General features: G+C 36.7%; 1 protein-coding gene across 3 annotated transcripts in view; it reads right to left on the minus strand.

Moving 5' to 3' along the window:
• Positions 1 to 374: 374 nt before the first annotated feature.
• The window catches only part of LOC140959503 (uncharacterized protein At2g39795, mitochondrial-like), a 36,968-nt gene continuing 10,000 nt past the window's right edge, over positions 375 to 27,342 (minus strand). The window contains exons 1-3 of one of the 3 annotated variants that reach the window (XM_073417380.1): positions 1,997 to 2,324; positions 966 to 1,300; positions 376 to 729 (exon numbers count right to left, since the gene is read on the minus strand). In XM_073417380.1, the coding sequence (XP_073273481.1) occupies positions 570 to 729; positions 966 to 1,300; positions 1,997 to 2,266 (765 nt within the window). In that variant the 5' untranslated portion in view covers positions 2,267 to 2,324 and the 3' untranslated portion in view covers positions 376 to 569. Of the gene's footprint in view, positions 730 to 965; positions 1,310 to 1,996; positions 2,325 to 27,342 lie in introns of those variants that run through there. The other 2 variants (XM_073417373.1, XM_073417388.1) reach the window with 2 other exon arrangements.

The raw sequence follows: 27,342 nt of genomic DNA on the forward strand, positions 1-27,342 counted from the left end.
AAATATTTAAACTTCCGCTGCAGTATGGATGCGAGAAAATGATATTCCAACACTATTTACCTCTCTATGTCGTTTTTATCTATAAATCATATTTAACAACGTGTTGGTAGAAGCTTAATTTGTCCAACCATGTTCAAAAATAAAGAAATGATTCAAAAAAGCTTGGCCAACAGTTCATTGTGCTGGGATGAGAACAAGGGACGACAAAAATGCTCAGCTAACATGGACTCAATTACTGGATCGTGAAAAAAGAAAATTTTAGTACGAAAAAGATTGGCTAACAGTTCAGTGTGCTGGGATAAGAACATTCGTAGTACCTGAAAATCATTTACGTGTTGCAAGCCCGAAAATGAATTCGAAAACAGTGCTCCAAATTTGCAAAACAAAGCTATATTGCAAACAAATTTACTTAAGATGACCTTTCACATTACCGTTGCAAGCAGAGTTTTCACAATTTGGGAACCAACCAGTTCAGTGCATCAACGTTTTTAATTCTAAGTTTTCCTAAATCATACTTAAAATACTTGCTCATCAAAAAATTCCTCGTAAACAGGTAAATTTTCTGCGTCTTAATCTTTAATGAACTTCTCTAGGTTCTTCAACCATGTTATATACTCTTTGCTGTCCTTGTCCACCATGTAACCATGCAAGAAATTGGTTGTGCTGGCCTTAATTCCCCTGATCTCCAAATACTTGTGGAAAGCCTTCTGCAAATTCTCGTCCAAATCCCTGAAAAAATACGGGAAACATATTAGCATCTCACCGGAAGTCACAACTCACAAACTACCAATCATAAAGGAGGAATAGACCCAGTTGGACAAGCGGTACACAAGTAGGGGCGGTCCATAGCAAACATTCACTTGACTTTTTATCTCAGTATAATCATTGATATTGTGACCCTTCCACCAGATGAACCTAATCTGAGCTAAGAAAAAGCATCACGTAGAGAAGAACATGAAACTTACGAGAATTCAGGTCCTTCATATGGTATTTGATCCACAGCAGCATCGGGATCTTTGACAGACAAGCAGTCGATCACAATCTCATCAGGATAAGCAGTACAATCAAACTCGAGTGTTCGTCCTCTACTCTTGGTAACTTGAACGACTAATGGTATACTAGGTTGGCTTGCACTTTCCTCCCCTTCATCATTATTATCATCAGTATCATCCCCCGCGCCATTAATAATGTCAGGCATGTGAACTTCAATAGATATGGTTTCACCTTGATATTCTCTGGTTAGCGTTATAGTCTGCTGTCCATGATGGTCTTGAATTTTGAAAGGGAAACCCTGTGGAACCTCCTCAACCTGCAAAATAATAGGAAATGAGAGAACCATGATGGTTCAAATTGTCAAATATTACAAACACAATACAAGACAATGATCCTTGTTGTTTATAATTAACTGGATAGAAAAATTTAAATAACAAGAAAAAATTACACGTAGAGATACTAAAACAGTCATCCACGATAAAAATCTGATGTCGTACAATCACAAGATAAACTAAAACCACAGTTAAAGTAAAAGCCAACGAAAGTGTTGTATCTTGGAGAGAACCTTTACACAACATGTTCAGCTCATTCTTACTACAAGAGTAGAAACTTGCCTTTATTGATGAAACAAATCAGGTGCGGCTCCATGAAAGATTGAGTCACACCAAACTATAGTGCGAATATTTGAAGTTAACTACTGTCGTACAATCAAACATCCCCAACTTATTAAACCTTGTTACTACATTTTCAATCAAGTGGGCTAGTGGGTCTTGATAATTGTACAAAGTTTTACTTCAACAAATCCTCAAACAGAAATGGATCTAAGAATTTATTGGAGCTAGCCAAAAATAAGATCAAAAGATGAAAGCCCCTTCTCCAAGAAAGGAACCACATTGTGACAAATCAAAGAAACTAAACATAAATATGATCCCTGTCAATTCCACCATCACTGAGTTACCAAGCATACACGATTTCAATTTTCTATAATTATTTAAAAAAAGACCTGATCCTCCTTCCGAGACTCCACGGCGCACTGAATCTCTGACTTGATTACTTGTAGAAGTGATTCGTCAGAGCTGGGCCGGGTGGAGTAGTGGTGAAGATATGACGGAAATGACCGCTGCAGGAGATTCCGCGACATTCCCGAGGAACGGTCATTGAAGGCGGCGAACAGGGCCGAGGTGTGGTGGTGATTGTGGCTGAGATGCTTGTGATTGAAGATCAACGGTGCAAATCTTGAAGCAGATCGTTTAAGCATGTGGCTTAGAGCCATTTCTGTTATGCGTTTTGGAGAGTAAATGAGGAAAGTTTTAGGGTCTAAGGAGGGTTTCTATGTCCACTTTTATGTGGACTTATGTGCCACTAATTATTATTCGAGTAGATGATCAAATTTATTTTTGAATTAATTATATCCATAAAAATATTTTCACGAATACTGAATTTAATTTATTTTTTTAAAAATCAGAATAACTGAATATATAGTAAGATGTATTACAAAAGAAAGTTGCTTTCTGACATTTGGTATGATTTTCTTCACCATCACAAATTTTCACTAGTTGCGGGGTCGACTAAATATTGATTCTCCAAACTAAGCGATTTTCCCACATCTCATCTCTAAAACAAATATCTAAGATATCATCATTAATCACTTTTATCAAAGTTTTCAATGACATACTTCTCATTCTACTCCTTCCATTAACATGTTAATCTAAGATTTGTCAAATTGGGGTCGTGTTTGGTCTCTTCTTCACATGATCAAACAATGTTAGGCTTGTTGCCCTAAACTTATCCTCCATCTATGAGGATATAAAGCATAGCTGGTCGAACAATAGTCTTATAATATTTTCTTTCAATCTCACAGGCATTATTCTATCACATAAAACTCCTGATGTCATCTTCCATTTCATCCATCCTACTTTAATTATATGGTTTATATCCTATATAATGTCCTCAGTCTTTTGGATAATAAATCCTAAATAGTGAAAAGTTTCATCAATCTCAATTGCACTACTCATTTGTCTATATTCAAGACCAAAGTTACAAGCTAAATATTTCGTTTTTGAGCGACTAATTCTAAAACATTTACTCTCAAGAGCTCCACAACATCTATCTAATTTTTTTTATTTGCAACTTATTTCGTTTCTTCTATCAGGACAATGTCATCTACAAACAACATACACAAGGTAACTCATCCTAATTATGTTCAGTTAGCTCATTCATAACCAAATAAAAAGAGACAATGGCATAAGGTCGATCCTTGATGAAGTCCTACTGCCACAAGAAATTCACATGACATCCTCCAACAAATATAACACTTGTTACCACACCTTCATAGACATCCTTAATGATCTCGTTGTAGCATTAATGCACATGTTTTTTTCTAAGTAACAACCAAATTAATTCTTTAGGTACTATATCATAGGCTTTCTCTAAGTCAATAAATATCATATACAAACTTTTATGTTGTTTTCTATATTTATTTATCATTTTTTCTAATAAAAAAATAGCTTACATTGTAGATCTACTCGGAATAAAACCAAATTGGTTATATGATACAGTAGTGATACTCATAAGTCTTCGCTCTATCACTCTCTCCCATAACTTCAGTGTATGGCTCATAAGATTAATCCCTCTATAGTTTGAGCAGTCCTATATATTTTCTTTATTCTTATAAATTGGTACTACAATATTATGTCTCCGAGATTTTGGCATATAGATTTCTATTAAAAAGCTTAGTCAATCATAGGATCTCAACTTCTCTCAGACACTTTCATACCTCAATTGGTATCTGACATGATGCATAGAAAAAAATGAAGAAATTGTTTTTTATTTTAAAATGAAAATTAGCAATTTTTGAAATTGAAATGGTACGAGAGAATATAATAGGAAAAAAGAACTTGAAATATGGAGTTTGATGATTAAAGGGTGTGTTTGGAATTATTAAAAAAATTTCACCATGATGCCAAAAATTACTTTAGAGGTTTAACTTTAATTAACAATACTCAAATCCAACGCACACGCATTTCGTGAGCATATATATGTATAATATTATTTTTTATTTTATTTTAATCATATATAATTTATTTAATTTGAATGAATAAAAAAATATGTAAATATAAAAATATTTATAATTATGTTAAGTATTAACGCGAACTGTCGAACAAAATAATTTTAGCTCGAGTTCAATAAATTCAAATACGAATCAAATATTTATTTTTGTCAGTTTCATAATTTTTTATTTTGATTTTTTTAATTAATTTTAGTATTAAATTTTTCATATCTTTTTAATATATTTGAATTGTTTTATTTTTTATTAATTAATTATAATTTTACTATTTATAATAGACATCAAATGGAAATAATGAACAAGGTCGTGACCAAAAAAATACATAACATAATTTATTGCAAACCCTTATATCGACTTAAGTTAACTTGATAAATATGCGATATTTTTTAACATAGAAAAATAGATAATACTAAATAACATTTCACCAACAAATTTTTTTTTAAAAAAAAGCGCACACAATAATTAAAATTATAAACACATTCATTAAAATCAAGACAACACACCAAACATGATCCAACTTCCAAGTCGACCTAAATGATTGCCTTAATTAAATAAGGCTTTTGCTTGATCCAACTATAACCAGTTATGAATTGTATCTTAGTTACATTTTGGATAAGAAAATATAGGTCAACGGTTTGGATGAAATAATATCTGATGTGACGGTAGAAATTGAAATTAGTTAGATTGATTTGTTTGAGGATACAAAATTTGATCTAACGGTGTATATTGAAAGAACTGTATTTTGACTATACGATGCATCTTTGACATATTGCAGAGCTATTTTATTAGTGGGTGATAACCCATGCCAGAGTAGGGTCTCATGAATCTTTATCTGTGAGACGGGTCAACCCTACAGATATTCACAATAAAAATTAATACTCTTAGCATAAAAAGTAATATTTTTTCATAGATGACCCAAATAATAGATCTGTCTCACAAAATACGACCCTTGAGACCGTCTAACACAAGTTTTTGCCCCATGCCAGATGAGTTATCTTTGCTGGCAACTAGACAACCTGTGATAGCTGCAAGTAGACAAGAATTGGCAGATGAGTTGTCTATGATTGCGACTAGACAACCCGTGACAATTGCTACTAGACAACCCATGAGTTCGCTTTTATTCTAAATACACAACCCGTGGCAAATATGTGTATTTTATTGAAAATAAACAACTAGAGAACCCTTGAGTTGGCTTTTAATGCAAATACACAACTAGTGACAAATATTTGTCTATTTTATTGAAACTACACAACTAGACAACTCTTGGACCGGCTTTTATTGCAAATACTCAACCCATGACAGATAATAAAGAATCAAATATTATAAAATTTAAAATATATATAACATAGCTAAACAATAATTCTCATCACTTATTTAAGACCCATGACTTGGTCATCATTTACTCATCCTGCTCAAAATGAATTTTCATGAAGGAGGACCTTCAAGTCTTTCTTTCTACTCGTCCTCGTCATCATCTGGCAATGAAGAGCAGTCTAGTACCAAGAAAAAAGAAAGAAAGAAAGATGAGTTTAAGCTCATTGACCAACAACAAACGGTTTTAAGCCAACAAATAAATAGTCCTACCGTTGTCTCCAATTACTTCCAAGAACGTGATAATTTGCACCGTGGAGGATTGATTCCTAGCCATGTTGTGATTAATCGAGATATATTGGCCGCCGAACAAAGCTTGTACAATGACTATTTTTCGGAGTCTCCAATGTACAATGAGTTAATGTTCAAGAGATATTTTTGAATGTCTCATCGGGTATACTTGCGAATTTTGGAATCCATTCAAAAGCATGACAATTACTTCGTACAAAAATTATATGCATTAGGGAGGCACGGGTTGTCCCCATACCAGTAGATAATTGTTGCAATGCATATTTTAGAATATAGTGTGGCGGCAGATTCAACGGATGAGTATATTAAAATCGAGGAGTCTACTGCGACTGAAAGTTTAAAAAGATGAGGAGCGACAAGAACAAGAGGCATCCCAACAAACACATCATCATCCAAGTCAAGAAATATGAGCAATCCGACTCCACATAAAACTAGAGTGGTGCCTTGCTACACATCTAATATTTTCCCCAAACATTTCGAAAATATGACGCTTCCTTTCGGAGATTTTCAAGACAAATGCAAATATTGTTCGAAAACTTAAAAATTTCAACAAAGAGGTAGTTACAGAACTTTAACGTGGCACGTCGAGAAAAAAAATCTGCTGAAAATTGGTATTGATCATTATAGAACTAAATTGCCGGCATTCTCATCTTAAACGGGTAACAATTCCAACTATTTAAATATTCAAAATCTAAATTCAGAGGATAAATAACTAGATATTTTGCAATTGAACAACTTTCTTTTAGTTTCTGCGATAAATTATATTTTGAAAATTGGCTTTCAACAAGTGAAAATCCTTCTATTAAATGTATCCCACGAAATAAATTAAAACACACAAGTATGAGATTATTGTGCGTTTAAATAAAGCACACGATGATCTCTGAAAAGATATGATAAGGCTTTTGAGAGTGTGTTTTTGATATTTTCAGTAGAGCTTCTGAAGAGCAAGAATTGATCGTTAAAAATGTCTCTTATTTTTTTGATTTATGAGTTGACCTTATATAGATGATCTTCAAACGTCTGGATATGAAAGGCTATAAATTAGTCACATTAAGAACATAAATGCACTTGTACGTCTTGCATGTGTCATAAACAACCAATGCTAGGGGAAAATACATGGGCCCGTGCTCTAAATTAATATTTAATTACCAAACAACAAGGATTAATAGGTGTAAACAGCGAAAAAGAGTTTAAAACGTTCATTTGGGCCTACAGAAATTTCGGCATGACCTCCCCGTAAGTAGGACATTCCAAAAATTTCAAAACACAACATCATCAATATATGCTCGAAAATAACGTCAAGTTCACAATCAACCAAACAAATATCCTATAGCCGCACTGGCCAGGGCTAGACACAACATACCACAATTTAAAATCCAAAACAACATAAAAACATCACCATACTGCTACACATGTCATCTCCCTTGCAAATGTATCAAACCAGTATAATATATAGATATCTGGGAACTCAGACACAAACCAACTGACTACTGGGTACCACTCGCTGACGCTCCACCAGACGCGTCAAATCCCCTGGAATGACCTGCTATGGCATCAAAAACAACCACAACATAAAAAGAAAACAGGGGTCGGACCCCAGTACGACAAACCAGTAAAATTACGACGTATATAAAATACATGTAATAATACCAAGTAAATGCAATGATATGCGATGCATGGATGGTAACAATGGAATAACGGATACCAAATGGAGTACAAATGAATAGCATCATAAACAGTAACAGTGGCCACCCTTGCCAAGAATGCAGCTTCAAATCGCCGCTTGCCCATGCACGTAGCATCGGGAATGCGAGTAGCTAAAACCCTCGTCCCTAGCTGTCATCTGGGAATGTGGGTAATCCTAACCCACTCGTCCCTCTGATGACTCAATATATATCAATAGAATCAACATAAATCGTCGTCAAAGGAGTCAAGGCTCAATATGTTATGCCAATACAATTAATGAATGAATGCATCAGAATAAACATTCAAGGCACATAACAGCAAACAACATCCACTGAATATTCTTACACGCCAATATAAGCGTCATAATGATATAGGTTTGAGCGTACCTCAACTACAACTTACAATACCACAGTAATTTCTTAAGGACTTCCCGATGAACTCGTCCAACGATATAACCTACAATATAAATTCGCTATCTAAATCAATATAATGCATTCCAACTGACTAAAACAATTTAATTCGAAGCGGTTAAAATTCGAAATCTGGGCAGCCAACAAAACCAGTTTAGAATCTGAAATTTCAAGCTTAATACCTCAGGAATCAAAGCTAAAATGCACAACGTTGATCTCACGGAGGTGGCTCGTCGGAAAAGTTGCCGGAACCATTGTTCACAGTCAGAAACAAGCTGGAAAAATAGGGAAAATCTTAGTACTTCACTTATACAAACTAGTCTACCAATAACAACCAATAATCGAAGCCAAAACCTTACCTAAAATCGGATCAAAGTTACACGCATAGGAGCTGTAAAACAAGCCAATAGAGTTCAATAACTTCCGATTCATTGCAGGAAAAAGTCTAATAGTATGGAGGAAGAAGATTGTTAAGTTGCTGCACTATCATTCGGGCAGTTGGCGGTGCTACGGGACTGAAGCAGAAAGAGGAGAAAAGGCGTCAGTTGCAAGGCAGGGGATGAAGAAAATTTCTAGATTGAGCGATCTGTTGTCTATATATCAAATGGGTTGGGTTTAAATAATTAAATGGAAATGGGTTGGGCCCAACTTGGGTATTGGGCTCTCTCCCACTAATAAAAGATTTCGTCATCGAAATCTAACATATACAACACTGATATCCGCAACATTACGACTGATAACACATAGGAAATTCAGAATACATCGCGTAATTCATTACATTTTCAAACAAATGAGGCAATTCTTGTCGCATCTTTGCCTCTAATTCCCATGTAGATTCTTCCCTTCCATGTCTACTCCATTGTATCAAAACTAGTGGAATCGTTTTGCTCCTGAGTTGTTTTTCTTTGCGGTCCAAAATTTGCACTGGATGTTCAACATAGCTAAGAGAACTGTCCAACTCCACATCCTCGACATTCAAGATATGAGCTGGATATGCCTCATACTTCCGCAACATAGATATAACGCGGAGCTAACTTCTCTTTATGTCCAAATCTCATAGTACCCCGGAATGGTGATACTTTCAAGAAAACATAATCGCCCACTTGGAACTTTAAAGGTCTACACCTTTTATTAGCATAACTGGCTTGACGATCCTGGGCTGCTTTCATCTTTTTCCTGATCAATTCAACTTTGTCTTTCATTTCTTGAATAAATTCTGATTTTGACATCTGTCTTTCTCCTACATCTTCCCAACATATCGACGATCTGCACTTTCTTCCTTACAAAGCTTCAAATGCTGTCATACCGATTGTTGCTTGAAAACTATTATTATAAGAGAATTCAACCAAAGACAATGATTCTTGCCAACCACATTTGAAATCCATCACTACTGCCCGTAACCCGTCTTCAAGCGTTCGAATGGTTCTTTATGACTGACTATCTTTCTGTGGGTGATAGGCGGTGCTCATAGCCAACTTTGAACCCAAAGCTGATTGCAAACTTCCCCAAAACTTCAAAGCAAACCTTAGATCATGACCGGATACTATGGTTACTGGCACACTTACTATATGATCAATGTACAGTTTCGCCATTTTTATATAAGTACAAGTCCGATTGATTACAGAAACTTTTTCATCTCAAGATTGAATAAACACTTCAAGATTTTCAAATCTATTTCAACGGGGTGAATCAGTTTAGTGATAAAATGAATTCAAAAATCTTGTTGTCAATGTCAATCAGTTAACAAATGTAGTCTGGAAATAAACTAACTGACAGATTGAATACTCAAAGTCACTCAGAATAATTGTGCAAAAGTTATTTGTCTCAGCTGATCTCCACCTATTTAGAGGCTTTGCTTCCAACGGTAATATTGAATGCGTTTAAATGACTTGTATCCATTTGTTTGTCCTTTCTGAACGTGTCAACATTTTTCTGACAATAGTACACGTGGCATTTTGATATGCGGCGCTCCCACTACAAGTTACAGTCTGCTTTTGTACAAATTGTCGGTTGTTGGCTACGCTTAGTTGACTATATAGCCGATCAGTTGAGCTGACTGTATAACTGATAAGTCTTAACTAATAGTTCAGTTAACTATACAAATTCAGTTAGATTCGATCAGTTCGATTGCCTTTGATTATTTAGCACATTAATTATCAGTTCGAGCAATTTCAGTTCGAATACGTTTAGTTGAACCAATCAGTTCTGCAATCTTCAATCGCTTAATTTGTCAAACTCCGAAATTCTGATTCCAACAATTTCTCCATTTTTGGTATTTGACAGAACATAGAATTCGAGAACTGATAAACTTTATTGTAGATAAAATAATCTTTCAATGTAGATAATCTTTCACTGTACAGATTCGTACAAAGAATGAAAGAATTGTCTTCTAACTGATCTTTGCTAAAATACTCTTCTACTTCACAAATTCGTACAAATCAAAGAATGAAAGATTGTCTTCTAACTGATCTTGACTGCTCTTTATTGCTTTTCTCTTTTGTTAGCAGGTTCTTGATCAGTTGGTTAACTTGGTCTTTTCTTTGATTGCTACTGTTGTTTTTCTTCTCCCTTTTTGTCAACATCAGCAATAGCGGAGAGAAAGCGGACTTCCGAGCTGACTTGAGATATAGATAGCATTCAAACAAGCGTGAAATCATCGTATTTTTGAAAATAAACGTTTTACCGTAAAAGATATCAAACACCTATATTTTTCATACATAAACAATTAAATCATGCATATTATGATTTGTATGATGTTTAAAAGGGTTTAGAAAAGGTGTCTTTGCATTTATAACGCTCGATACTCGATCGTTGGCGAGGGTGCGACGTTGGACGACCGGACGACGAAGAACACAAGCTTTTCTTCTTCCCCAAATTCTCGAAATTATTTTGTGTGTGTGAGTGTGTTTTTCGGCTGATGGAGGAGTGAATTATGAGGTTAGAAGGCCTAAGAGTCTTTATTTATAATTTAATCAACATGTTAATGGGCTTGAGTTTCGGGCTTGCAAGTTTAAGGGTAATTGAGTCTTCTTTAAATAATTAAATTGAGCTCAATAACACTTATTTAATTAAAACATAAAATTTTATAAAATTAGTTTCTCAAAAATAATATTTTTTGATCTTTTAAAACTCCTTGTTTGCCAAAAACCGGCTTCCCGGGGAAAATCGAGTTCGACTCGTAAAATAATTCGAACTCCAACATTTTTAGAAAAATTAAATCATTTTTAATCATATTAAGAAGCTTTGAAATTAATTAATTAAAAATTAATATTCTTGTCTTGGTCATCCTCAGTCTCCTTTCCATTGCCTATTATCGAATATTCGAGTAAATCATTCAATTTCATGAAATCATTTCATATAATCATTCAATCATATCTTTAAATATATAGTAAATATCATGCTAGCATTTAAAATCAATTAAATAAAACAATTAAGCAATTGAATTAATTTTGCATGTACGTGGTTTAAGTATGTTTGGTTTTTCGAACGTTACAAATCTCCCCCCATTAAATAGAATTTCGTCCTCAAAATTTTTCCTTGACTAGATGATTGCAAAGTTTAGATTCTCTTATCCACCTCAAACTTAACCTCTAACTTAAATCTTACTCTTCAATTCGGTGCTCAAAATCTTGAAAGTTGCATTTGTAACCCAAAATTTCCCAAATTCGACTCCTAAATCTAGCTCAAGTAGTGCATGCACCCTATTCTCTTCAAAGTTTTTTCATCAACCCTAATCAATTCCATAACCAATTTTAACATTTTTTATGCAGCATACAACTAACATTTATATAATGCATCATGTAAGCATTTAAAAGAATTTTAGCATATAAAATATAAAGCAGTAAAAACTGACATATTTGAGGCGTGACTTCTTGGGCTTCTCGGAGTGACAATACACAACCCTTTAAGGAAACATTAGCTCTGATACCAACTGAACGACCTCGACTTTTTTTTAAAAAAAAAAACTAATAAACTCGAAAATACTAATTAAAAATAAACTTAACATTTTTATAAATAATAATAATTTAGCATTTAAATCTCAAGTGCGTAAAATAAATCTCTAAATCGTCAACTAACCAAAAATCCTACGTCGACCTTTAAAAGATCAACAAACATAAAATTAAAGCATAAAAATATCTATAATAAAATCATTAACATAAATCTTTTTAAATCTTTTATCTATCAAGCTAGTGCGGAAACATAAAGGTCCCTTGGCAGTGTACTGCAGCACTTGATCCACTCAATCGTCAGCACCTCCCATATATCATCAAATCCTGCATCATACAAACCTAGTTAGTCTAATGACTCAACACGTTCCAAACATTAGTAACAAATAATACATATGCAATCAAAAGCAAGTAAAAATCAAACTTTTATTTTAAAATAGTTTTTGAGAATAAATAAACCATTTAAAAATCATTTAAGCATAAATAAATCATTTAAGAATAAATCATATATCATAAATAATTTTAATCGTAAAGCTTTTAATCATTTATCATTTTGGGTGAAGTTTGATCTTTAAAAGTGACTAGCTTTTATCCTTCGGTCGACTGCAATCTTAGCTCCACATGGTCCATGGGGGTGGGCACTAGGCTCCACCATGGAAATACGATCGCCGGGGTCCCTCTGGGGCCTTTTCCCATAGACGGGGTCCCTCATGGGCCTTGGCCAGTAAACGGGCTCTCTCTGGGGCCTTGGCCCTCACGTCATCTCCACAAAATCAAATATCATTTGTCACAGTCAAATCACATCTCTCAAAATATTTTTTCTTTTCTTTTAAAATCATAAATCATCATAACTTCCAAAAAATAGCATTTTAAACAAAGAAAATTGCACAGCTTTTATCATAAATTATAAAATATCCATAAATCATAAAATATCATTTTTACATCAAAATCATCATTTTAAATCATATAATATTATTTGACAATAATTATAATCCTTCTGGACGCTGCCAAGCTTTTACGTATTTTCCAAGTGTAAAATGACCGTTTTGCCCTAGACGTAAAAATTCTCGATTTTATCTTTTTCATACTTTTAATGACATGAGTTTATTACAAATAATTATTTAAGCTTAAATATTATTTTTCATAATTTTATTCGACTTAATTCGAGGCTTTTTAATTATTTCTTTAATTAATTATTCGTGAGACGATTAAATCACGGATAAATTCAAAACTCATTATTTTCCTCCCAAATTTTAAACATATTCTTTTTATTACCTAATATACCCTTGTGAGCCATGAACCACACCCGTGGAACCATGGTTCCAAATTTATTCTTTTAAATTCGAAATATGACCCTTAACCGTACAACCCCAGCCATCTCCCAAATTACTCGAGCCACGCCCGAGCCACCTCAAGCCAAACCCTAGCCAACCCACCTAAGCACCCTCCTAACCAACCCTGACCCTTAAATCTTGAACCTAGCTCGCGCACGAGCCCTGCAACCAGGACCCCAGAACCTGCGCGTAAGCTCCTCCTCGCTGAAGACTCCTAGTTAGCTTAGGACTCTTCTACCTGAGCCACCACCGAACCAACCTGACCCTAACCAACCCTCAACCACGCCCAGACCAAACCAAGCCCAGCCCAAGCAACTTAACCCATGAAGCGAGCCACCAGTTCAGGAAACCAGCAGCTGCGTGTGAAGGTGCTTTTCCTGATGCGATCGAGCTAGCGGAGAGCCCATCCGTGCCACCACCCGGCCCAGCCCTTGAACAACTTCCTTAGACCCTATAGGACCCACTGTGAGCCTCCCTGCCCCATCCGCAAGCCCCCTTGGTTGCTGTCGATCAGGAGTTGCTTGGGGAGAGTCCCAACTTTCGTGGACTCCTCCCCAGCCTAGATATCAAAGTCCTAGCATGGCTAGGACTCTACCAGGCCCTCACCCATGACCCCCTCAAGCCCTAGCCAGACTTGGCCGAGCCCAATTTCCCCCATGCATAAAAACCGATCCTTGAACCATATGCAAACCACATCCAACCCCACGGTCCTCTTCTGTAATTTTCCCACGGTTTTCCAGCTTTTGTTTCTCTTTAATTTTATCATGTTTTATCCATAAATCATTCATATAGCATCCTATGTTGGCAGCGTACTCGTTGGATTCAAAAACAGTTTTAAAACAAGCGTGAAATCATCGTATTTTTGAAATAAACGTTTTACCGTAAAAGATATCAAACACCTATATTTTTCATATATAAACAAATAATTATGGATATTATGATTTGTATGATGTTTAAAAAAGTTTAGAAAATGTGCTTTTGTGTTTGTAACGCTTGAATACTCGATCGTTGTTGAGGGTGCAACGTTAGACGACCGGACGATGAAGAACACAAGCTTTTCTTCTTCCCCAAATTCTCGGAATTGTTGTGTGTGTGTGTGAGTGTGTTTTTCGGCTGATGGAGGAGTGAATTATGAGGTTAGAAGGCCTAAGAGTCCTTATTTATAATTTAATCAACATGTTAATGGGCTTGAGTTTTGGGCTTGCAAGCTTAAGGGTAATTGGGCCTTCTTTAAATAATTAAATTGGGTCCAATAAAACTTATTTAATTAAAACATAAAATTTTATAAAATTAGTTTCTCAAAAATAATATTTTTTGATCTTTTAAAACTCCTTGTTTGCCCAAAACTAGCTTCTCGAGAAAAATCGAGCTTGACTCATAAAATAATTCGAACTCCAACATTTTTAGAAAAATTAAATCATTTTTAATCATATTAGGAAGCCCTGTAATTAATTAATTAAAAATTAATATTCTTGTCTTGGTCGTCCCTGGTCTTCTTTCCACTGCCTATTATCGAATATTCGGGTAAAATCCTTCTATTAATGAAATCATGTCATATAATCATTTAATCATGCAATTATACCTTTAATCATATAGTAGTTATCATGCGAGAATTTAAAATCAATTAAATAAAACAATTAATCAATTAAAATAATTTTGCATGCATGTGATTTACGTAGGTTTGATTTTTCGGACGTTAAATGTTCCCTGTAAACACTGAATTTTGTTACTGGTACCTAATCTTTTAGGGTCAGAACTGGATTAGTCCCTTACATTTGTACTTTTCTAAAGGGTCTTGTACTTCGAGTAACTTCTACGGTGTGTGCAACTGAATATCTGACATTATTATTCACAAAATTTACTCTATTAGGTTGTCCTTCCCCGTTGTTCTTGTCTTATAATCAATATTTCTTTTGAACAGGTATGTTATTTTTGTATCGATAGTTTCTAGCGTTTGTTGAGGGGTGCCCAACTGAAACAGATCCTTTACTGGATCCAATATTCAAGTAAACTTTATCTCAGGCTGAACATAGTAGAATCCAAAATGCATGTTCATCTAATTCATAGATTTTTCAACTTGAACATTAAATCCGGTATGTTCATATATCATATTGGACTTAACAAAGTGAATGGATTTTTCTTTTCACATGTCCAGCTGTGACTGAGTACTAGTTTCAAAAGTGCCTTCATTGCTACTCAATCTGAGACCACTTCTATCTCCATACCTCTTTTGTAGCTCTTGAATTCTCTCCAATGAAATAAAATACTTATTCCATGCTTTTACCAGTAAAAATAATTTTTTTTTCAATAAGTAGCAACTGGTAATTTGCACTCGCTCTCTCATTCTCAGTTTTTAACCAAGTCACTTCAGCTTTAAGATCCTCACAATTGTCCTTTGTGAAGACTTATTTATCTGATTAGTTAAACTTTGCTTTCAGTTTTGACATCATCAAATGATTGAGAAATCTTCGAGTACTCCTCAACCATGTTTTGTAATGCTTTTTCTAAATCAACGAGTGTAAAAATTCATTTGAGTCAAAATCGAATACCTCATTAGTGGTCATGTCCTGATCAGCATCAGTCATGAGACACTGAACTTGTTTAGCATCACATTAACTGGATTGGCTCTCTAAATTAGAGGATTCAGAACTAGAGTATGCCTATTTGCTCTTTTATTTTCATAATCAACCATTTCCTTACGATCCTTGAGAGACTTTTTGTCATTTCTCTTGTCCATTCTTTTTATAATCATCTTTATTTGGATAAGGACAACCAACAATGAAAGGACCAGTATTTCCACGGATTTAACAAGGCATGTCATCGGATGGTGAATCCTTCTTATAATTCAAATTAGGATTCTGAAATGTCATGTGGTTCTTCTTCATGAACATGGAAAACTTTTTAACAAACAATGACAAAGAATCATTGCTCAGTTGTTCAGTAGTATTCTTTTGGACAATTTTAGTAGATGTGACAAAAAGAGCTTTCGTTGGATGGATATAAATAGATTATTGTTGGAACATTACATGTTCGTAATCTTGATTTTGATGATAACAAAACTTGTTATTTTGTTTATAATGATTTACATTAGTGTGCAGGAAGCTGAAACTGATCAGACTTCTAACTAATCAGTTACCGAGCCTAAACTGAAGCAAAGAACAAACTGAAGGTGCCAACTGATTGCCCAAACTGAATCAGTCCAACTGATGTATCAAAGACTAGTTCCACTGAATGATCAGTTGATAAGTGATTCGGCTGAAGACCTTCAGAAGCCCGGCTAGCTGATTAAGAGCTCAACCGACCAGTTCAACTGAATCAGTGAAATCAGTTCAGTTGACGAGCCAACTGATTTCATCGAACCATTTCAACTGACCAGTTCAAAGCATCAGTTAAGAATCAATCAATTTGCATAACACGAAAACCTTATTCAATGTAATCCAGCTGTGCGTACTGGGTAAAGCATCTGTACTATGGATGGTACAATAATGGACGTTGCAGCAAAGATTAAAGTCGAGAGATTCCTGAATGAGTGTCGGAAAAGTCGAGACATAAATTTCAAGGAACACGTTCAAGCTGCAACAGATACAATAATTGAGTCTCACTGTACGATCAAGCCTTCACGCCTATAAATAGAAGATCAGTGAAGACCAAAATAGAGAAGTGAGAAAAGAAGAGAGGGCACGCTTACTGCTTATCAGCTTACAAGAAGCAATCAGCTCTGAGTGAATACAATGTCATATAAGCTTACTTTAGAAGCTCTTTTTCCTCAGTGTGTAAGAACACCTTTTCGGTGTATACATTGTTCAGTTTTCACACACACTCACTCACCTCCACCACCTAAAATACAGTCTTGCACAAAGACATTAAACTTGTGTATGTAGTTTTTGACACACAGACGTTAAAAAAGTGTTGGCTGGAAGGTGCTAACTTCAGTCTAGTATAGGAGTTCAGATTAGGCAGTAGCGTAAGTTCTAATCTAGGTGGGTTTGTACAAAGAGTTTTATAAATCAAAGTCTTCTAGTGTATCCTACCCGAAGAGGTAGAAGGGATGACGCAGGAGCAGTTGAAGTCTCCGAACATCCATAAACATATCTTGTGTATTTTACTGTTTAACTATTGTTTTCAAACTGTTTTGATCAGTTAGAGCAATTCAGTTTTCCCCATAACTGAACTGATATATGCTAGAACCGATCCCCTGCTTTTCAGTTATCCAGATTACACAAGTTAAAAGGCTTTCAAATATAGCAGCTTTCTTCACGAAGGATTACTTCGAGTATTTACCGTTTGGTTCTTTAACCAAACTCGATTTAATTAATCAGTGTGAACATTCTTAGAACACGAGCTATTGCAACTCTTTGAGAATATTGTGTTTGAAGCACCTTCGGTGCCCCGCACATGATCCTTCAATTGGTATCAGAGCTAACTGTTCTAAGAAGAACATTTGAAGAAAACTGTGTTTTAAGTTATTTTACTTTAAAATAGTTTTAAATGCTATTTAAAAGTACTTTATATTATTTTCAAAACTATTTGAAAATGTTTATATATCGCTTATTGCAAAGGATTGAGAGGATTGCTCTGCAAATAACATTGTCGCCACTTCTCTCGACTCCGAGCTTTGGGTTTTAACCAGCCTGCAGGGTTATGAGCTTTATCTGTCAAGACGTTCAGTCATACTGTTCAGTGAACAAGATTTCAATTGCAAGCCTACCAATTTAGCTGATATAAAAACGAAGCTCAGCCATGTTGGGATGTTGGATGATTAAAGTGGAGCTTAATCATCAGCATTATGTTGTCGCTTCATTTTCGTATCGGATAATCAATGTAGTTCAGCATCAGTTGAGTCCTGTTTGAGTCAGTTCGACCATTTAGCCAGCAAAGAAATCAAGTTCAAGGCAAGTTAGCAGTTCTTCTGGCAAAGAAACTCAAGATCGGTACAGCATTTCAAGTGGTGAAGGTAACCAGTTGTTGGTATATCTAGTTCGGTCATGCTCAAACCAACTGATATATGATGTTATTTAAAATATGCTATTGTAGTAGCAATTTTCCTTACAACTGTTGATGTACTCAAATGTAAAATACAAGGAAGTTTATTTGATTAAATAAACATCATGTTTATCCAGTTGAGTTTCGATATAACTAAATTGACATCTCCAAATTTCTTGCCTACATTGCTTAAATGGTTAAAATCTGCCAATTTACTTTGAGTGCATATACATTTTTTTGTTTCCAAAAAAGATCTTTAACTCAGTTCTTGAAGGAGAGTTTTTTTTTTTTACCCTCGAACTGTAAATTACTTTTAAAAACCGCTCTTTTATTTGTTTTAACCTTTTAGTTGCTCAGAGTTTTGTGATCGTCAAAAGGGGGATATTGTTGGAACTTTCATATTTGCAATCTTGATTTTGATGATAACAAAACTTGTTATTTTGTCTCTAATGATTTACCTTAGTGTGCAGGAAGCTGAAACTGATCAAGTGTCTAACTAATCAGTTACCGAGCCTAAACTGAAGCTTTCAAAGAACAAACTGAAGGTGCCAACTGATTGCCCAAACCGAATCAGTCCAACTGATGAATCAAAGACCAGCTCCACTGATTGATCAGTTGATAAGTGATTTGGCTGAAGACCTTCAGAAGCCCGGCTAGCTGATGAAAAGCTCAACTGACCAGTTAAACTGAATCAGGGAAATCAGTTCAGCTGACGAGCCAACTGATTTCATCGAACCAGTTCAAGACCAGTTCAACTGACCAGTACAGAGCATCAGTTAGGAATCAATCAGTTTGCAGATCACGACAAGCTTATTCAATGAAAACCAGCTGTGCGTACTGGGTAAAGCATCTGTACCATGGATAGTACAATAATGGACGTTGCAGCAAAGATTAAAGTCTACAGATTCCTAAATGAGTGTCGGAAAAGTCGAGACACAAATTTCAAGGAACACGTTCAAGCTGCAACGAATACAATAATTGAGTCTCACTGTACGATCAAGCCTTCAAGCCTATAAGTAGAAAATCAGTGGAGACCAAAATAGAGAAGTGAGAAAAAGAAGAGAGGGCAAGCTTACTGCTTATCAGCTTACAAGAAGCAATCAGCCCAGAGTGAATACAAAGTCATAAAAGCTTAGTTTAGAAACTCGTTTTCCTCAATGTGTGAGAACACCTTTTTGGTGTATTCATTGTTCAGTTTTCACACACTCACTCACATCCACCACCTAAAATACAGTCTTGAACAAAGACATTAAACTTGTGTGTGTAGTTTTTGACACACAGACGTTAAAGAAGTGTTGGCTGGAAGGTGCTGCCTTCAATCTAGTCTAGGAGTTCACATTAGGCAGTAGCGTAAGTTCTAAGCTGGGTGGGTTTGTACAAAGAGTTGTATAAATCAAAGTCTTCTAGTGTATTCTACCCGAGGAGGTAGAAGGGGGAGAAGTTGAAGTCTCCGAACATCTATAAACATATCTTGTGTATTTTATTGTTTAACTATTGTTTTCAAACTGTTTTGATCAGTTAGAGCATCCTTCAGTTCAGCTTTCACCATAATTGAACTGATATATAGTAGAACTGATCCCCTGCTTTTCAGTTATTCAGATTACACAAGTTAAAATCTTTCAAATATAGCAGCTTTCTTCACGAAAGATTACTTCAAGTATTTTCCATTTTGTTTTTTTAATCAAACTCGATTTAATTCATCGGTGTTAACGTTCTTAGAATACGGGCTATTGCAGCTCTTGGAGAATATTGTGTTTGAAGCACCTTTGGTGTCCAGCACATGATCCTTCAATTACTCTCATCTTCTGGTTTCTAGTTCAAACTCATATGCTTTTAATTATGTAAACAAGCATTTAGCTCCAAATTTTTTAGATCTTTTGATTCCCTCGTGGAAATTTTCTTTACATCCCTTTCCCTTAGAATAAATCTAATAACTTTCAAGGCTACTTCCCTATTGGTGTATTCTTTTCCCAGAGTTACTGAATCTCTCATCAAAGTCATTCAGAGATTCTTTAGACTTCATTTTGATGTTCTCGAATTTTGCATGGCTACTGTGAGTTTGTTTTCTTTTTCTGATAATTTCTCTCATAGAGCTGAATCAGCTCGTCCCATATCTTTTTCACAGTGGCACACATCTTGATCATACTATGTTTTTTTTTCAAGAGTTTTGTATAGTATGTCATTTGCAACGTTATCCAAGTTTGCTTTCTTTTTGTCATCAATAGTCTATTCTGATAGTTGTTTCTCTAACATCTGTGGTGCACCGTCTATAATGGCTACTACAGTGTTGGTCTTCATAATTTTGATTGGTTCTTGAGTAATGACGTACCACATGTCGTCGTCCTGGGCTGCCAGATGATTTTGCATTTTTATTTTCAAGTCATCAGACTCTTCTTTGGAGAACATGATAGTTTTTCTGAAAAATGGCATCCTTATATATATATATATATAGGTTCAGAGGTTAAAAAAACCTTCTCTGATACCACTTGTTAGGATCGGTGGAGGTGCTTTAGAGGGGGGTTGAATAAAGCGCCTTGAAATTTTCTTATTTTCTGAATAACATGTGACCTCTACTTGTGTTAATAGCAGAAGTCTCAAAAAATTGAAACGCAATTCAGAATGAATCTACCAAACTTTGTGAACAATAACAGAAGTAATAAAAAGAAATCGTGATTTTTTCTGGAATTTTGAAGTATAAAATTCTTCTACGTCTCTTCTTCTTCTGTTTCAAGAAGTTATTCACTGAAACAATTTGATATTTACGCCTTCTATAAACACACACTTCAATAAGACTTAACACTGTCTACTGAAACTCTTAATATCTATTTCTTCACAACTTTAAACAATTTTCTGAACAAAAAGACTCTTCTTGTATGTTACAAAGACTTACTCAAAAGATAATGCAAGTATGAGATTACAATGAGTAAATATATAACACAAGATAATCTCGAAAAAGATATGATAAGATTTTTGAGAATGTGCTTCTGATATTTTTAGTAGATATTCTGAATCACAAGAATTGACTACGTAAAGTATGTGTCTCTTATTTTGCCGATTTATAAATTGAGTTTTTATAGATGATCTTCAAACGTTTGGATCTGAACAACTACAAATTGGTAGTATCAAAATCATAAATACACTTGCACGACTTGTCATATGTCATTTGAAATTTTCTAATAATTGAAGGACACAAAAAATGCTTGTGACAATGACAGTCAGATAGTGTTGTCATTAATTAGTATAATGATTATCTTCTGAATGTTCGATTTGTTGAATTTATGCTTCATTAATTAAGATAATAAATACAAAGCTCATAAATGATCGTTGAAAAAATTAATATTCTGAGGATGATCAGTAATGCATGTTCATTTAGTTTGGTAGACCTTGAAGAACTAACATATATGGGCAAGTGGTCTGCTGAACTAACCGGGTACTAAATTTCTCATAGAGTTGAATCTTAATAATCCTGAGTTAATTTCTTATGGCAGGCTTATCATCAAAATTTAAATGTTTCAATTGCTATAAATCATAAGAGAAAAGAGAGATGGATATAAAGAATTCATTAAAGAAGAGAGAGAATTCATAAGTCAGTACTTAGATACAAATTTAATTGAACTCAACCACCCTATTTATATTGAAAAATAACAAGATACAAATCTTTACGGGCATTGTCTTTCCATATTTATCTTTATCACAACTCTTTCAAATATAACTAAATAAGGATAATCATCTAAAACATGAATATATTTATAACATGCTTCCTTAGAAGATTATTTGCACAAATAATCGACCGGTCAAAATATCCATTTGGAAATATAAATGCTTAGAAACTTCATCTGAACTCAATAATGTCTTGTTAAAACCTTGTCAGTATAACACATTAGGAAAAATCCAAATGAAATAAAAAGAGTACATCAATATGTACTCATAGGAAGCGATTTGGTGCCAATTGCCGTGTTTTTGAATTGTATGTGTCGTAGGGTGGACGTCATTGCTTTGGGGTGTTTGTACGAGTTTTGTTCAATGTTAGGGTATGCTAGGATGGGTCTAGGGTGTCGGTTCATGGTCCGTAAATCGAGTCAAGAATGATAAGGATCGCAAGTATTGAATTTTTCGTGTGTTTACAATTTACGCAGGTACACGGACCCTGGCACGGGGTCCATGCCTTTGTTTTCATCTTGGTGTCAATTTTTGCGAGCCCACACGGACCCCTACACGGACCATAGCACGGGGTCCGTGTCCTTCCTTCTTTTCGGCATGTCTTTTACAGTACCTACACAGACCCAGACCCGGACCTAGGCACGGGGTCCGTGCCTTCCCTTTTTCTCACGACACACTTCACAGTACCTACACGGACCTGTGCACGGACCCAGGCACGGGGTCCGTGTACCTCACTTTTGGGAAATATTATTGATCACGTTGAGGTTTTATGTCATGGATTAGTACGAGATTAAAAGAGGTCAAGTCCCGAGCGGCCTAGAATGTCATAAGCTATTTAATCACTTTGGTGGTGAGCTCGAGTACCTACATCTAAGTTATGCAGTGTTAAGTATGTAAACTCATGTTAGTAGGTTGCAGCAGCGGCCCCAAGCGAGGTCCAACGAATCCCTCAAACTCAAGTAAGTATGTTCGACGTGCAAAAGAAAATATTTTATGTTTTTGAGGTATGCTAAATGTCTTGTGACCAAATTATGAATAGGTTTGGAAGCCGGAGAACGTGTCCGGGGACCTCTCCAACTATGAATGGGTTTGGAAGTCGGTGAACGTGGCCGAGGACCTCTCCACTCCGTTAAAGTGGATCTTCCCTTTCAGCCCAGTACTGTGGTTTAGTCTGATCAAGCACTTTTATGTATGGGTCACTTGCTTTGAATCATGCCCCTATGCAAAAATGATGAAGTTATGTATGTACAAGTATGCAAGCATGTTTATGAAAAGTTTTTACGTTGATGACACGTCTATGTATGTATGTACGTTCAAGTTTTGATGTATGTTCAGTTTCAGTATGTACGTCCTATTTTAAAGTTGCATGTGGTTTTATTATGTATTACTCGTTACTTCCAGTTTATACGTGTTGAGCCTTTAGACTCACTAGACTTGATCGATGCATGTGAGGATGATGAGGAAATGAGGGGTGGGGACCAAGGAGCAGGCTTGGACTGAGCAGCAGGCTAGACCCGAGGACCGCTTATGTCATTTTAAGATATTATGAAAGTTTCAAATACTCTGATTTTATGTTACTGATTATGAGTTTTAAACAAGTACTTATAGTAAACTTCATTTGAGATCTTTTGTGCAACATTTGGGGATGAACAATTATTTTATCGAATTTTGAAGGTTCGCCTTTTATTTCAGAAAATTTTTAATTTTTCGGCAAATTTTAGATAGTTAAAAAGTACGGTACATTACAATTGGTATCAGAGCGGTGTTCTTGTAAAGGGTTACGCCTACGGCCAGTTGCAAGAAGCTCACGAAGTCACACATCAAGTCTGTAAGTTGTAAAATTTTAAGTTCTTTCATGCATTACGCAATAAGTCATGATTTCAGCATATGCATATTTAAATTCAAATTACGTGCATCTTGTGTCATTAATATCATGTTCATGCATGTGGGTTTACGTGTTGGGTAAATTTGGAATAGTATGCCTCCTAGACGTATGGTTAACCGTGAAGCAAGATATGAGAACAGAGAGGCTCGGAATGAGGAGAGGGTCACTCCTCCTCGTCCCTTCCCGGATATGCAGGCGCAGATGCTTGCAGGTATGACGCAGTTCTTTGCGCAGTTTGCGGGGAACCAAGCTGCAGCTGACGCAGGGGCGAGGCCCCGACCGGAGGCTGTGTATGAAAGATTTTGGAGGATGAACCCGAAAGAGTTCTCGGGGACGACTGACCCAATGGTGGCTGAGGGATGGATTAAATCCATCGAAGTGATCTTTGATTTTATGGAACTGTCAGATGTAGACAGAGTGAGGTGCGCCACCTTTTTGCTGACCGGAGACGCTAGGCTGTGGTGGGAAAGTGCGTCTGTGTCGGTTAATTTGCAGACGTTGTCTTGGAATGGGTTCAAAGAGGTGTTCTACTTTAAGTACTTCACTGAAGAAGTACGATCCAGGCTAACCAGGGAGTTCATGGCGCTGCGACAAAGAGACAGCAGCGTAGTAGAGTTTGTGAGGAAGTTTGAGAGGGGGTGTTACTTTGTACCCCTGATAGCTAATGATGTCCGGGATAAACTGAGGAATTTCATGGATGGGTTGCGGCCGGTCTTGCGCCGTGACGTCCGAGTTGCTGGTCCTACTACTTACGCAGTTGTCGTGTCAAGAGCTTTCGCGGAAGAGCAGGATCAGAGAGACATTGAAAATGACAGACAGGGCAAGAGGCCCTATCAGGCTCTACAGCAGCAGCAACAGCAGCGACCTCAGTTTAAGAGGCCGTTCCAAGGGCCGCCAGGAAAAAAGCCTCACCAGGGACCGCCGCAGGGCAAGGGTCCAATTCAGCAGCAGAGGGCGCCTCAGAAGCTCGGTGATTTCCCAGTGTGTCCTAAATGCAACCGCCAGCATCCCGGGCAGTGTCTATGGGGAATGCTTTAAATGTGGAGCCAGTGACCACATGCTTAAGGACTGCCCACAGCGCGTGCAGCCGACTCAAGGAAGAGTGTTCGCCATGCATGCTCAGGAGGCGAACCCAGACACAACACTATTGACGGGTAAACTTATTTAATTAAGCACCGTATTATTTACCATGCGTGTGTTGGAATTTTAATCGGGTTTATTAGTGTGCTAGTATTTACTTTAGTGACTTAGGATATAAATTAGCTACTATGCTTGAGGTTAAGGTTAGAACATTGGGAGATAAGTTTTGTATTGTGCTGACGTCTTTCAGGAAATATTTTCATAAAGAGAGTCGCCACGAAGGCCTTGATAGATTAAGGGGCCACTCACTCTTTTATTTCGGAGAAGTTCGCTAGTCACCTGGACGTCAAGTCTATTGGACTCGACGTGAGCTATTCAGTGACGGTCCCATCGGGGGAAGAATTGACAGCTACTAGTGAGGTCAGAGACATCAATCTGGAACTGTAGGGCCACCTAGTGTACGCCGATTTGATTGTATTGTCGATACCAGAATTTGATATTATTTTGGGAATGGACTGGCTGACGAAAAACAGAGTTCTCATCGATTTTCAGAAAAGGTCAGTGTTAGTAAGACCTATGGGTATGGAGCAGTTTTTCTTTGAACCAGACAGATGGAGAAGTTTCCTTCGCATGATTTCTTCCATGCAGGCGCGGAGACTCATTTCCAAGGGATGTCAGGCTTTCTTGGCGAGCGTCATTTCTTCACCTGACGCACCCATTCCGTCTATATCAGATGTGCCAATAGTCAGAGACTTCTCGGACGTCTTTCCTCACGACATCACATGCTTTCCACCAGATAGAGAGGTGGAGTTTTCCATTGATCTTATGCCAGGCACAGTGCCAATCTCTAAGGCACCGTACCGATTAGCTCCAGCTGATATGCTAGAATTCAAACAGCAGATTCAGGAGCTTCTTGACAAGGAATTTATTCGCCCTAGTTTCTCGCCATGGGGCGTGCCAGTGCTTTTTGTAAAGAAGAAGGATGGGAGCATGAGGCTGTGTATCGATTACCGAGAATTGAACAAGGTAACGATCAAGAACAAATATCTACTTCCAAGAATCGAATACTTGTTTGACCAGTTGCAGGGAGCTACAATGTTCTCTAAGATAGATCTTCCATCGGGGTATCACTAGCTAAAGGTGAAAGATGCAGATGTTCACAAGACAGCCTTCAGGACCAGGTCTAGGCATTACGAATTCTTAGTGATGCCATTTGGACTAACGAATGCTCCAGCTATTTTTATGGACCTCATGAACCGAGTATTTCAGCCTTACCTAGATCAGTTCGTCATAGTGTTCATTGACGACATTCTCATATACTCAAAGAGCCATGAAGAGCACAGTCATTACCTGAGTGCAGTTTTGCAGGTTTTGCAGAGTCGCAAGTTATTTGCGAAGTTCAGTAAGTGTGAATTCTGGTTGAAGAATGTAGCGTTTTTGGGTCACATAGTGTCTAGCAGTGGTATTGAGGTGGATCCAGCAAAGGTGACAGCCGTTAAAGAATAGGTTGAGTCGAAGAATGCATCAGAAATCCGTAGTTTTCTAGGTTTAGCCGGTTACTACCGTAAGTTTATTCAAGGGTTTTCGGCGATAGCAGTGCCACTCACTTCGTTGACTAAGAAGAATGCTAAATTCGTGTGGAGTGACAAATGTCAGAAGAGTTTCGATACTTTGAAGGAAGCTCTTATTTCAGCACCAGTGTTAGCCATGCCAACAGGGCAAGGTGATTTGTGCTATACACCGATGCATCTAAGCTCGGGTTAGGCGCAGTATTGATGCAGCAGGGTCGGGTTATAGCTTATGCCTCCAGACAGTTGAAGGTGCATGAGAAGAACTACCCGACTCATGATCTAGAATTAGCCGCCGTTGTCTTTGTATTGAAGATTTGGAGACATTACTTGTACGGCGAGAAATGCTAGATATTCACCGATCACAAGAGTCTCAAGTATTTCTTCACGCAGAAAGAATTGAATATGAGACAAAGACGGTGGTTAGAGTTGGTAAAAGACTGCAATTGCGAAATTAGATACCATCCGGGGAAAGCTAATGTTGTCGCAGATGCCTTGAGCAGGAAAGTCGCAGTTGTAGCACAGTTGTAAGTGCATAGACCTCTTCAGTCTGAGATTCAGAGGTTTGACCTAGAAGTTTATCACAAGGGCAGAACTCCTAAGCTGTCTAATCTGACAGTCCAGTCTTCTTTGTTAGACCGAATCCGTAGAGGTCAGTCTTCAGATGAGCAGTTACAGAAATGGCGACTGAAGGATGAGGCCAAGGGCAGTGTACTCTACGCAGTTTCTGATGGTATTGTGAATTACGGAGATAGAATGTGGGTGCCTAAAGTTGATTCGATCAGAGAAGATATCTTGTCAGAGGCACATGCATCTCCGTATTATATTCATCTAGGAGGTACAAAGATGTACAAAGATTTGCATATCCTGTATTTGTGGTCAGGTATGAAGAGAGACATCCGCCGATTTGTGTCTGAATGCCCACTTGTCAGCAGGTGAAGGCAGAGCATCAGAGGCCAGCAGGGATGCTTAAGCCACTCTCTATCCCTGAGTGGAAATAGGAGAATGTTACCATGGACTTCGTCGTTGGGTTGCCAAAGTCATTCAGAGGTTTTAATGCCATTTGGGTCATAGTGAATCGACTCACTAAGTCAGCGCACTTTTTGCCA

The sequence above is a fragment of the Primulina huaijiensis genome, chromosome 2 (assembly GCF_012295235.1).
Source record: "Primulina huaijiensis isolate GDHJ02 chromosome 2, ASM1229523v2, whole genome shotgun sequence".
Classification (NCBI taxonomy): Eukaryota; Viridiplantae; Streptophyta; class Magnoliopsida; order Lamiales; family Gesneriaceae; genus Primulina; species Primulina huaijiensis.